This window comes from Python bivittatus, unplaced genomic scaffold, assembly GCF_059951505.1.
Source record: "Python bivittatus isolate LINGU-HERP-01145 unplaced genomic scaffold, Pbiv_v1 ctg000570_np1212, whole genome shotgun sequence".
In the NCBI taxonomy this organism is placed as follows: domain Eukaryota; kingdom Metazoa; phylum Chordata; class Lepidosauria; order Squamata; family Pythonidae; genus Python; species Python bivittatus.
In genome coordinates, this window is record NW_028277097.1 from 24,224,714 (window position 1) to 24,238,308 (window position 13,595).

At 52.0% G+C, this 13,595-nt stretch overlaps 1 protein-coding gene across 9 annotated transcripts in view; it reads left to right on the forward strand.

Annotated features, from left to right (window-relative positions):
* CNTFR (ciliary neurotrophic factor receptor) overlaps positions 1-13,595 on the forward strand; it is a 303,394-nt gene that overhangs the window by 167,424 nt on the left and 122,375 nt on the right. For all 9 annotated transcript variants that reach the window (XM_088152656.1, XM_088152658.1, XM_088152657.1 and 6 more), the window contains one exon: positions 867-956. In XM_088152656.1, the coding sequence (XP_088008782.1) occupies positions 875-956 (82 nt within the window). In that variant the 5' untranslated portion in view covers positions 867-874. The remainder of the gene's footprint in view (positions 1-866; positions 957-13,595) is intronic.

Genomic DNA, 13,595 nt, shown 5'->3' on the forward strand with positions numbered 1-13,595 from the left:
ATCATGATTTGGTACATTGTTTCTCCTTGCTTTATAATATTTTGTTTCTGTGTTTTATTATTGTAAACCACTGTGCCTTGCAAGATGTGGCAGGATACCGATAACATGATTCATATCGTTTGTGCAACAATTTCATGATGCATGAGACAACATTGTGGCTTGCACCACGTGTCTGGGATTAGAATTTAGCCTGCAATGTGAGCCAAGGCACACGGCTGCCCCTCCGGGACCTTACGGTCCGCAACTCTACCGGTCAGGCGCCCTCCCTGCAATGGCACTCCTTGTGGAACAGCGTTCCCCCCGCCCCCCGCCCCTAGATCTGGGTAGCCTGGATCCTGCTGGCCTTTCAGAAGACCCCAAAGCCTGCTGGTTCCTCGGGCGTTTGGGCTGGGGTGCTCGCTGATCCCTGCTGGCTGGAGGTGGTTTCTTACTGATTGCCAGATGGAATGATCTACGCGGACCCCGGCATGGGGTTCATTGATTGATACTGATTGTAATTTCTTTTTTAATTAGAGTTGTTAATTAGAGTCTGTTTTTAATTTCTTGTTAGCTGCCCAGAATCACTGTAGCGAGATGGACAGGGAAGGAAGGGAGGCCGGCCAACACGTCTCCCTGTCAGCCCTCCTGGTTGGGAGCCGAGGTGCCGCCATGCTGGGGGGGTTCCCTGGTCCTGCTTTTTTTGCCAAGGGCTGGAATCCTTTCTGCAGAACATAAAAAGGGCAAGAAGGACCACCTTCCTTTCTTTAGCCCTTCCCTCTTGCTCCGTGGTTCAGATCCGCCCGGAGACGGTTGCTCTGCCTCCCCTCCCGTCTCTGCTCTGCCCACTAGGCTTCTGCACCAATGACCCCTTGCTTCTGTTTCCTTAGGTCCACAGATGGCTTCCCCCGTGCCCGCGGCGTGCTGTGTGGTGTTCACCGCAATGGTGGTAGTCTACGCTCAGAAGCACGGCCAGCAAGGTAAGCGGCCCCGCCCCCTCCTCGCCCCTCCCCATCCCCCAGAGAGGGGTCCCTGCCGCTTCTCCCTGCAGAGACCTGGGCGCAGGTTACGCCCCAGCAGCGTAGTAGGAGGTGGCAGGTGTTTTTCTCAGACCCTCTTTCCAGGTGTCGGTTGCAGAAGGGCGACGGCAGGAAATTATGCTTGTGGCCACTGTTATTTACGGGTGCCGTCCGTGGCTGGAGATAACAAATGAGCAGGGCTGTGCAGATTGGTGTAAATAACTGTCCCCCAACTATTTATTGAAGCTTGCTCCATTATCACACTTTTTACCGTGTTTTATTTAATGCCATACCCCATTGTAATAACTCTTATAATCAGTTTTTGCCAAAGGAATTAAAAATGAGCAGCTGCGACAAGTTCCCTCCTTCCCTCCGTCTCTCTCTCTCTCTGTCTCCGTCAAAGAGGCAACAAAAGCCGGCAGTATATCATAAGACTAATAAACTACAGCGATAAATAAATAAATAAATAAATAAATAAATAAATAAATAAATAAATAAAATTAAAATTAAAAACCGCACGCAGATTAAAACAATGTGTTTCAAATGACACGATTGCCTTCCCCAAAAGGAAGAGGGTCGGAAGCTGATGGGGGGGGACCCAGGCGGGCTCCTGCAGAAATTCAGGGTGGCTTGCCAAGACCGAGTTCCTGGGACGAGAAGACGAAGAGCTCCAAGGCTACCTTCTGGTGCAAAGCGCCCGCTGGGCGGACAGTCTCCTCAAGGCATCGCCTGCCATTGTTGGAAGATAGGCTAGGTGGGGGCCCCCTTGGGCCCCCCAGCAGGTTTTGGAACCCCAGCAGGAAATAATTTGCGCTTCCATGATCCCCAGCTGGTTCCCACCAAAACCGTCCTCGAAAGTCTAGTAAACAGTTGGCCTTCCTGAGCACAAGCGGAAAGGAGCTGATGGGCAGGTTCATTTCTTTCCACCACCTGGTGGGTCTTTGGAGTGGCCGGAGCTCACCTTCCTCCCCGTCCCCTCTGGCCCCTCACATTTTCTGCTTTTCGTGACCCTGTCTCCATAACTGAGTCCTCCCAGGACTAGGCATGCCTTCTGCCTTGCCTGTTGATTTCTTTATTTTTAAAAGAGTAATTCTTCATTATTGATCAACACCTTGGCTGAATTAACTCACGTTTAAATAATAATTATGTTTTCTCCCCAGAGAGCAGAGAGGAGGGAGATAAACACCTCTGGAAATGAATAATCTTGTTTGGGTCACATGCCAAGGTTGATATATTGATGGTGTCCAGGCTGCTCCTGTCCTGGGGCTTAGTAACCAGCCATCAGCAATTAGGCTCCCTCGTTACCGAGCTGAGGAGAAGGTCTGACCTTCTCCCTTCACTCCCGGTCCTCATGCTGACAGACAGGGCTCCTGCTGCTGCGCCCACGGGGACGCCAGAAGCTGGAGGCGACAGTGCCCAGGAGGGCATCTCTGCTGGCAGGAGGTGGGCGAGGGGCTGCCTGCTCCCCGCCACCCCTCTCGTGCCTCTCGCTCGCTAGCTCTTCCCCTATGTGACCTAAGATGGCCTTTCTCTCTGCAGTTCCACCCAGCACTCTGAGCCCAGGCTGGGAGGTAACTGGGACAGCATCTCCCCTGGCCACTGCCAGCCTCTGCTCCTGAGCGACTCGGGGTGGTCTCGGGCATGGAGCTGCAGTGTCCTGGGCTCCTTGCCCTGGGGATTCCAGCACTCCTGCTAGAGTGGCCCAGTTAAGGGGGCCTTGGGACTGCATGTCACCCTGAACGGCCAAAGGCTCTGCCAGCTGGAGTCTGGGCTGGCATGCGCAGCATGGCGTATTTTGGGTTTGGCTTTCTGTTCTGTGGAGCGGGGTCTGAAAATGGAGGAGCCCAGTGCGGCTCCCCTGTCAAAGACAGGTCATTCCCAGGCCAGCAACAGACCCACAACTGATGCACATCTCTGCAAGAGCAGAGGACTGGTTAAAATTCCCTCGCCCACATACCCGATGGATCTCAGCAATACTGCGGAAGCCCTGGCTGGTCTGTGGGACATGGAGATGGTCCAAGCATTTGGCCCTGTTGCTCCCAGTCCTCCCTCTTGCAGAACCAGGTTGGTCCGTGGGTTGACTACGGAAGCAGCGGCAAAGAAGATGTCAGTTGGAGGGCAAGTGAAGGAACTCTCAGAACAGGTCGGATCGTGCCTGGAGCGAGGCCCATTTGAACGTACTTGTAACTCAGCTTACATGGCACTCAGGAAGCCATGCTTGGAAGAGCTGGCTGGACGTGCTTCCGGATTATCCTCTGCTGCTGGATTCCCAAGTGCTAGCTGTTGCGAACAGCACTTTGGTAGAACTATATCTGATATGCCAGCCATGAGTCTTCCTCAGCTGGTTGCATTTTGTGACAGCGAGCCCCATCTTTATTACATCCTGTTTCAATTACTGCAATGCATCTCCGTGCAGCTACCTTCAGAAGGGGTGGTAAAAAGCTCCAGGATGGAAATCAACGAGGTTTTCACAAATGGGCATCGTTCCAGTAACCTAAGCAAGGCCAGGTTGGGCCTGACCACCAGCAGCTTCTGCTCCCACCCAAGCACATCAGGTCCCGATCAGGTTTCCTCCAGCAGATTCCTCCTCAGTAATGAGGCTCAGCTGTTCCTCCTTTTGATGCTCTCTCTTCAGAAGCTGGAGGGTTGGATGGAGGAGGTGCCTCATTTGGACCAGAGTCTGCTGGATCTAGGGCAGGGGTTGGTGCCACTGGGACCTGGCACGGAGGCTGCTTCTTGAAGTTCCTCTTCTTGGTCCTCTTCCTCATCCAAGGAAGGCCCCTGAGATCAGGCCAGGACCACCGGGCACAGTATAAGGTGCTGGTTTTACTCTTTAAAGCCCCAAACGGCTGAGGTACTGACCATCTAAGGCAGAGGTTCTTTACCTGGGGTCCAGGGATAGATTTAGGGAGCCCATGAACTTGGATGGAAAAAAAGTTACAATTTAATTTTCACTAACCTCTAACTGAAACTTAGCCTTTCATTCAATAATGAATGTAGGCCAACAAAGTAATTTATGGCCTCTAGACTCCAAAATTTTTTAATTTTAATTTGCCTACATTTTAAATGTATTTATAGTCTTGCTGCTGATTTAATGGTTTAATAAAGATACACATATATTACTACATTACATATTTGCTATAGACTGTATTTCAGCATTTCGGTTTCCATTGTAATACAATCTATATTTTGTGCATGGAAATGCATTCTTATGAGAAGGGGTCTGTAGGTTTCAGCAGAGGTTATGAACCTCTGATCTAAAGGCCCCCCTCCCGCTGAACCGCTCCAGCCTTTACGGTCTGCGGTTGGGGCCCTCTGAAGATGCTCCTCTTGGAGATGCGAGTGGGAGAAGGATCTCCCCTCCCTCCCGAGCTGTGCTTGGTCCACACCCTCTCCGTGCTCAGAAACATCTGCAGGCTGCATCTGTACTCACCAACATAGAAAGCAGGGCCTAAAGCCAGCCAGTGAACAGCAGCAGCAGCAGCAGAAAACATGTGTCCTGCCGAAGGAAAGCTGCTGCTTCTTGACCTGTCTCCTGCAGGAGAGGAGGAGGTCACCAGGCTGTGGACCCCCTCTTGTTCTGCAAGAGATGCCGGCAGCAGGGCATTTCTGTGTGTGGCCACCACACCCACATGCACACAGTACACACCCACACACACGTAGAAAACCAGCATTTCAAGGGGCAGGTTAACTTGGAAGCCTTCCTCCTCCTCTTCAGTCCCCTGCATGGAGGGCGGTGAGTCCTGTTCTTTCTTTCCTTTGATTAAGACACCCAGCAGTCAGTGGTGTTTGCATTTTAAATGTCAAGTGGTCTCGTTCTGGGAAACATTTACCTACTCAGTGAGAATTAGGCACCCGCTTAATGAGATTTATTCCCAAGGAAGTGGGCTCAGGAGCACAGCGTTCAGGCCAGGAGAAACATTCTTAGGAGGAGAAAACAGCCACAACGTTCTGGAAGTTGGGGAGCTGGGATTTAGAGGTTAGCTGCCTGGCAGAATTGGTACGGGGGACCGATTCCTGTCAACATCCGAGATCTGAAAGTGCAGCTTTCGAAAGAAATCGGTCGGTCAGTGAAACCTTCGCATGGTGGCGTTCTAGACCGTTTGGTGTAGCGGATTAGGAGTAGGGAGACCGGAGTTCTGGTCCTGCTTCACGCTTGGAAGCCAGCCGGGTGGCTTTGGGACGGTCCCTCCCTCTCGGCCCTGGGGAGGAGGAGCCGGGGCAAAGCACTTCCAGAATCGTGCCAAGAAAACGGTGGGGACGTGTCCAGGCAGCCGCCAGGAGCCAAGGCTGACTTGGAAGCACCTCCCCAAAATGGGTTGTAAATATAAATAAAAACGTGATATACTCATTTTTTTATTTTAACACTCACTGCGGTTGATTGCAGAATTGTTGTATAATGTCTTTTTTAAAAGTTCACACGCTTTGTATTCTTTGGCCTTAAAGCTGTTCCGTGTTTCAGTCAGAGGGCCCTATGAGTGAGAAGGGTGGGGGAGAAAGGGGACATTAGAGGTTGCTGCAGCCTTGTGGGTTTTGCAGGCGTGCACAGAACACAAGCTGAACGAATTCATGCAAGAACGAATTCCCCTCCAGAGGTGCTGGGCCTGGGGGTGACTCACCTGGCTGTGCAGCCCCCCCGACGAAAGCACCTCTCTTCTCACCACCCCTGCCCCCCGCTTCCTCCTGCCCCAAGTCAGGGGACCCGGCAGCGATTGGTCTGCCCCGTCTAGAAACCCCGCCTGCCCCTCCAACTCCTCGTTCTGGGGAAAGAGCATCCATTGCCCATTGTGGGCAGGAGTTTCTGCAGGGGGGGCCAGAGGGAGCAAAAGAGGCCAGCTTCCCTCTTTCGTGGGGCTTGGTGCCTTTGTGCACAGCTTCAGAAGGCCAGAGGGGTTTGGATCACGATGGCGGGGTGCTGCGATTGTCCTTCCGAGGAAACCTGGGATCCTGTGGATGCCTCCGGCTGCTCCCTAGCCGAGCCAGTCCTGGTCTTTGAGGCGGAGAGGGAGTTTGGGCCTCCCCTTGTCTTGGGGTCCCCCCTGAAACCAAAATGCCATGACTGGCTCTGTTTCTCTTCTTTATGCCACCATATTCTCGGCCAACAGACCGAGTCCTGAGAAAAACATGGTGGGAGGTGAAGCATGCGGAGGGAGGAATGTGGGCAGTGTCACCTCGCAGGAGTCATCCTGGGAAGGCGAATCCAAGGGTGTCCTGAGCTGGGATGGCAAGGATTTTCCAGCCTAAGGGGTGCAGGAAGGGGGTCCTGGGCCCCAAATGCCACAGGCCCACCTTAGGTGCAGAGAAGAAAGGGAAGAGTCCCTTTTTTTTACCAGAGGTCCACCAGAGATGGTCCCAGAAGTCAAGATGACGTCCACAGCGGTGCCATCGAAGCATGCTTCCCGGTGGCACCTTACGCCTTTATGTTCTTGCTTGCTTCTTAGCCTCCACTTGCTCCATTTGCGGTTTAAAACTCAGTTAATAATGTTGCACGCCCAGCAGACCCTGAACTCTTTCCATCCCCAGTACAGTAAAACGTCTGCAGGAAGCGGTGAGCTTGACGAGTACCAGGGATTATTCTAAATTAACAGATCAAAGAATTTTGTGAAGTTGCTGTAAATATTGCTTGCAAGACTGTTTGTGTTGCAAAGTCTTTCTGGAACATAGCCAAAGCCATCTGTGAAAACTGCCCGAGAGGCACTCGACTGCGAAGCTCCTTCCTTCGATTCTGGGCAAAATGTTGGGCTGGTTGGTCTGACGGGGCCGTCAGATTCCGGTCCTTAATTCATTCTAATATTGACCCCCCTTCGCTTAGTGCGATAAGGCAGGATCTACGGCAAAAGAAGGCAGTGGGGCGTGGAGAGAATGACTAGGTGAGCTGGGGTGGACTCACCTGGCTGACAGGTGGGGGGAGGGGGGGAAAGGGTTCCCTATCTATGCTCTCCCGAGACAAAACTAATTAGTGGCAAGCATTCTGTAACGTCCCTGGTCAAGAAGAGCAGGGAAGTGTACAGAGTGGAGCTTAAAGCAGAGTTTTTGAGCTAGAACTATCAGGTCCAACCCTCTGCCCAGCACAGAAATCCAAATCCCATCATCCCTGACGGATGGCTTTCCAGCTTTGCTTGGACACATCCAGCAGAGGAGACGTGCCCCAGGTCCCCTTGATGACATAGCGTCGCAGGCGGGTCCTAGGAACCATGCCTTCTCTGTCATAGCAGCTGCCTTGTGGAACAGCCTCCAACTGGAGATTTGGAGGGCCCCAACCCCAGTGGCCCTCCAGAAGGCCATGAAGACCTGGCTCTTCCCCCAGACGCTGAGAGAGCCTGGCCTGGGTGGGGAGGGCATATTGGCAAGGTGCTTTTACACTGGCCTTGACTTGGTTCTTTAATTGATTGTGTATTATATTTTACCTTTTGTTCACTTCCCAGATTTCAATTGGTTATATGAATTCAATAATCAATAAATGGAAACTCACTAGCCTCCCTTGGGAATTAGTCCTGCTGCTGAATTGCTCTTTTCTGGAAGGTTTTCCCCAACAGTCAGCTGGGATCTGCTTCCTGGTAACTGAAATCCTTTACTGATGTCCTTCGCCCTAGAAGAAAGAGGGGGCCGATCGTGACCTCCTCCTTCTAGGTGTCCGAAGGGGCTCTTCTGCTCCTTCTTCTCCCTCCAAGGCTGAACCCACCGAGCTCCCGGCCTGCGCTGGGTCATCTTGGCTGCCCTGCTTTACAGCGCAGGCAGTTTTCTGAATTGAACCCTCCCTGGAGAGCTTCGTCTCTCCAAATCCAGGGATGGAGGTCGCTGCGTTTGGCTTTTAACCCCTCTGCAGAACATGTTGCACGTCATTAGCGATTTGTGGCACGTTCAGCCTTTTTCAGTAGGGTATGCCCTCTCTCCAGATGGCAGATATTGTACCCTGCACCATGTTTTCCCACTCCAGGCGTGCTGGATTCCAAGTCCCATCATTCCCTCTGGGCACAAGAGAGAGGAGAGGTGGGATTCGCCTTTTTCCGAGGCTGCTGCTCTCGTGTGCCACTTCCGCTTGGCTTCGAACGGGCCCCGTTTTGCCAGAGGTTCTCCTTTGGTCTCCTGGATGAAAAAGCCCTTTAGCTTTCAATATTTTTTTTTCTCTAGCAAGGGAGATATTGTATTTCCTAAAGTCATGTTGACAGATCGCTTTCCAAAAAAGATCTTGGGAAAACAAACTCGTTATACCCTGAACTCTCTGCCCACGTCCTGCTTCCTTTCCCCACGTTTTTGCCATTAGGGTTTTGGCAGCTTCGCCAGAGGTGTCCCTTTCACTGATCCACTCGTGGAATGTGTAGCTATGCTCCACGTTGCGCTCTTGGGGCCTCTGTCCAGCTAATTAATCACAACTGCCATCTTTCCCACACCACCCGGCTCCTTGCTTACCACCAAGTAGGGCTGAACGGAGGGAGCCGCCACCCGTAACTCTCCTGCGCAGTTCCCCTTTGGGTCCTCCTGTGTCCGCCAGATGCACGCGGGAGTTCCGGTGCTGGATCTCCTCTGCCATCTTTCTCTAGAATTGCTCTACAATGTGTTTTCTGCTTTACAAAATAGGGGAGAGACCTCTGCTACAAAAATATAGGGGCTTTGTTTCATTTCATGTTGTTGCTCTTCCCCCAGAATCCTGCAGTTAACATTTATGGCAGATCCCGGGATTTTTTTTTCTTTTTAAGAGCATTTTACCCCGCCTTTCAGAGAAATACAGTTACTGGGCTTCCAGGAGAAAAGGAATAAATCAGTTTAATAGTGCAGTCGTTTGTGTAGGAACTTGGAAGCGAGTCCTGCTAATGGGAGAAACCCTGGCCAGGCTACAATCTTACACATGCTTATCGGGGTAAACGGGAGGGCCTTGCAGACCTGGTTTGGCTACCAGGCCTGGGGCCCTGGGTGTGTGGTTGAGCCTGTATCGTGGTTGGGTTGGGTTGGGTTGGCTGTTGGGTAGGTGGGTGGCCCCTTTATCTCGGCTGCTGTAGTACATGTGATTTATTAGTTTGTTGTGGTGTTTTTACCTTGTCTTAAATCATTGTTAGCCACCCGGAGTCATGCATTTGAGGTGGGAGGACATAGAAATTGATTGAATGGATGAATCTCAGTGACCTCCAAGCTTTTGAGCCACAAGAGTAGTGTTCGAAAGGTTCTCCCAGGGAGTTTTCCTCCAGGGAGGTGAATTTGGAGGTGGCTGCCTGGGGAATTCTGGGAGCTGAAGTCCACACATCTTAAAGTTCCCAAGGTTGAGAAACACTGGCTTGGCGGCTGGCACAGGCCAGGTTTTACAAACAAATAGGTGGAAAATGCAGGAGGTTTTCCCTGAAAAATGCCACCACATTTACCATAGGGAGGGAGGGAGGGAGGGAGGAAGGAACGAAGGAAGGATCAACCAACAACCATCCTCACACTTTCCCAGCCGTGCAAAATTGTGTTTTGCAAATCTTTTCAAATCTCCCATTAAAACTTTGCTTTAAAGATAAAGATAGCCACGCCAAATATCTCTTGACCTCCAATCAGGAGAACCTTCAGGCCTGCGTTTTAAGCCCTCGAGCAAAATGCTTAAAACTGAGCGCCTGCTTGAACCCCATTGACTTTGCATTGCTGTGAGATTTTTGCTGAACTGTGGACTTTAAATGTCAGGGAAAGGGGGAACAAGGAAGGGAGACGGAGATCAGGGCGCTCTTCTTCCACTTGCCTCGGCTGCACTTAAGGAGACTCTGGGACTCTCATTTGGAACGGAGAGAACTCTATAAAAAAGAATGATGACCTTCTTCAAAATTCAAAAGAAAACGGAGGGGGGCTGAGGAGAAGGAGAGAAATTCCCTGAGCCAGTGGAAGATTTCACTCTGGAGCTGCAAGCGAGCTGCCTCCACTTTCTCTCCCTCTGGTTGCTGGACAGCTGGCCCTTGAACACAAAGGCATTGTGCACGTGTGAATACGTCCGTTTCCTAAGCTGCCTGTGATTCGGGAGGGGGGGCGGACAGGGGAAAAACTTCCTGAAGTGAGTCTGCTGTGAAAAGGCCTTTCAGGGCAGGAGAATGAAGACGAAGCAGTGAATAATAATAGGAGACCGAGGGAAGAAAACCCTGTCTGGAGCCAGCGTGGAAGCCCCCTGCACAAAGGAGAGAGACCATCTCCCTCTCCCAGCCGCTGCAGATCCGTGCCGCGGGATGTGCCATGGGGGGGGGGGGAGGCCCTTTGATGAAGGGTTCAGGAGAGAGCCATCTTTCAGGTCTGGGAGCCAAAAGAAACCACAGCTGCTCTTGTGCTCAGGGAGAATTGGGGGGGGGGGTGTGAAACCGATCGTCTGTAGGAAAAAGAATGTGAATTGCTGAGGTTCCTCTTGGGCATCTGGGAGGATGCGGGCGACTTTCTGTTTCCAAACCTGGAGGGCCAAAGGGGGAGGAGATGGGCGTCCGTGCTGCCTGGGAAGACATTGTGGTGAGAGGGGCTGCAACAGAGGGTGAAGGGAAAGGGGGCAGCGCCCAGGAAGAGGGAGCTGCAGAACGAACGGGACCTCGAACCCAGAGCAGCCTCCCCAGCGGCAGACTTAAGCGGACCTTTGCCTCTTCGCCAGTTTCACCGCCTGGAGACGCTCACCTGGCCGCAGCCCTTGGCTCGCTCTGCTCCCCAGGTGTTGCTGAGCTTGGGACCTGCATCTTCCCCCTTCTCCCCATCCCCGCCTGTCAGCTCAGACGTTCCCGTGCGAGTCAGGCGTCTTCATTGTGCGTCCCTGTCGGGGGCAAGGGGGCTTCCCAGGATGCAGGGCCTTCTCCATGGTGGCTCCCAAGACTTGGCATCGCCCGCTTGAGCTTGGTCTCGCCGATTGGGGCTCCCCGGCTGGTGCTCTCTTGCGGTTGTTTTGAGTTCTGCGCTGAATTTTTCAGTCCGCTGCCTTGGGCTGCTGTTGGCTGTTCAGTTGCTTACCCCTGGAAGGGGGGTTAGACAATTCCAGCTTGGCTGGCATTTAGAGGGCACATGAAGGAATCAAATCCTTTTGCAGGATTTTCACGGTCTCGCTTTTTGCAGGAACTTCAGGGTTGAATTAGAGCCTGGTGTGGATCAGGTGGGCAGCTTGGCTATTAAGAAGATTTATAGTTTGTAACGATGCGTTCTTTCTGCTGTTACGTTGTAAAATATTTTTGTAGCTTCCTTTCCTTGAGTGCTGGCTCTGAATCTTCCCTTTGTAGATTAAGGAGAGGAAACGTTTCTCCTTTAAGGCACTTAAGGGGAGACTTGAACTCAGCACTGGCAGGACTGCTGTGCTAGGTGTGAGGGCATCGTCCCTCCCAGATGTGCAAAACCTTTCATGTCAGTTTAATCTGAGTCCAAGACATCTTGTCTTGCCCCCCCAAATGGGCCAATCGGAATGTTACAGACAATGGTAGTTTATGTGTTTCCAAACATAGATTGTCTAAAACAAGAACAAGAAGCAATTCATGGTGGGCCAGATGTGTTCTGACCCCAAAAAGGCCTCACATGAGCATTCCCTCCAACAGCATGCATGTCGCACATCTGGGCCTCCCTTTGACCCAGACGCCGCTCCAATATTTCTCTTCGTTTTCCTAGCAAAAGGAGGGTTTTTCTGCCTCCTTTTACATTAGGCAGTCTTTGTATGACGTGAGATTAATTTCGCTCTTCAAAATAAATATTTTCTTTTCCTGGACTACTTTTTTTAGCGTAGCCTTAATGGAGATGCGTGTGTGTGTGTGTTCATTTTTTATGAAGTGACAGAACACCAGACACAAAAACAACTCACAATCAGGCAGCAAATCTCCCCAGGGGAGGAATTTGAACAGCAATTAAAAGAGCAACACCAACAACAACAGAAGATGGTTTCCCACATCTTTTCCACACCCCTGAGCCCCAGCGCATGAGGCAGCCGTGACGTGACCCCGAGGGGGCCGAAAGGAGAGCACCCCCAGGGCAAAGCCGCTACACCGCAGGGCCCAGCGCTGGCCTGGCCTGGCCAGGAGAGGAAGCATGTCTTGGATGGGACTCAGCAGATCCCCTGCACTGTCTCTAACACTGCAATCCTTTACTGGAGGTTTCTTTTAATGTCCTCATAAAAAAATGATTGTGTGCGCAGCCCACATCTTCCCTGGTGGAGGAGGAGGAGGAGGAGGAGGAGGAGGAGGAGGAGGAGGAGGAGAAGGAGAAGGAGAAGAAGAAGAAGAAGAAGAAGAAGAAGAAGAAGAAGAAGAAGAAGAAGAAGAAGAAGAAGAGGAGGAGGAGGAGGAGGAGGAGGAGGAGGAGGAGGAGGAGGAGGAGGAGGAAGAAGAAGAAGAAGAAGAAGAAGAAGAAGAAGAAGAAGAAGAAGAAGAAGAAGAACAACAACAACAACAACAACAACAACAACAACAACAACAACAACAACAACAACAACAACTCGGAATCCTCGTCCCTTTTCTTTCCCAGCCTCGGTGCAAGCAGAAGGCGGGGAAAGCAGGGTCTGCAGCCGGAGGGCAGCCCTTTGCTTGTTGCTCACTTGGTGGGTCGTTGGAAAGATCCCTGGCAGGTCCTTCCTTCGTGGAATCCCCACAGCAGAGAATAAGCTGCTCCAGCCGATTTTAAGCCTCCTGGCTCCCCGGTCTCTCCAGCCAGGGAGTTCGTGGTCCCTTTTCCCAGGATTTCCGCCGAACAGAAAGGAAGGTGCTTTGGGTCTCACAGGACGGGGCCCTCCTTGTGCCGGTCCTAAGATATCTGGGGTAGCTACGTAACGGTGCAATCTTGCAGGGGGCTGAAATGAGAAATCCCCTTCTCAAACCACGGAGGCTGAATTGCTAGGGAGGAAAAGGATTTATTGGGAAAAGAGGAACACAGGGAAATCCAGGGGAACAGCACTTGCGTGCACAGAATTCCCCGGGAAGTCGGCAGAGTCAGACGCCTTCCCTCCTTGAAGAAGTCTTGGCGTTCAGCGCTTGCTCCCTTCAGAGGTAGAGAAGGAGAGGGCTCATGGGGGCCTTGCTTGGATCTTTCTCTTGCCCCCCCCTTTGATAGAAAGTGTGGGGTAGCTGAAAGCCAGCCTCGGGGGAGAGCTTTCCTTTTCCCAGCGGGGGACAATGTTCCATTTTCTTTGGTTCTGCATTTCAACTCTTCGGGCCTCTCAGCACGGGAGCCGTGGATCTGATGCGTTTGGGGAGACGCTGTTGTGCCACACCCAAACTAGGAGTTTATCACAAGCACCAGATGTGCAAATGCCTCTGTAGACCAGGGCAGCCCTTACGGCAGGTCTCACGGTATTCCCTTCCTGTAATCTGGGGAGGGTACAGGATACCCCCAGCCCTAGGAACTTGATTCTGGAGGCGTCCACTAAAGCAGCGTTTTTCAACCTCAGCCCCTTTAAGATGCGTGGACTTTTAACTCCCAGAATTCCCCAGCCAGCATGCAGCCTTTCCAACCTGTAAACTCTCCAGACAAGTGGACTCCCAGAATTCTCAGCAACGGCCCTTCTGGCCAGGAACTGTGGGACTTGTGGTCCCCTTCCCCTGAGGGTACCCAAGGCTGGGATCGCTGTACTAGAGACAGCTGGCGACTCTCCAGATCCTTCTAGGGCAAACCAGGCCCAAGGTTTGCCACAATCCTCTG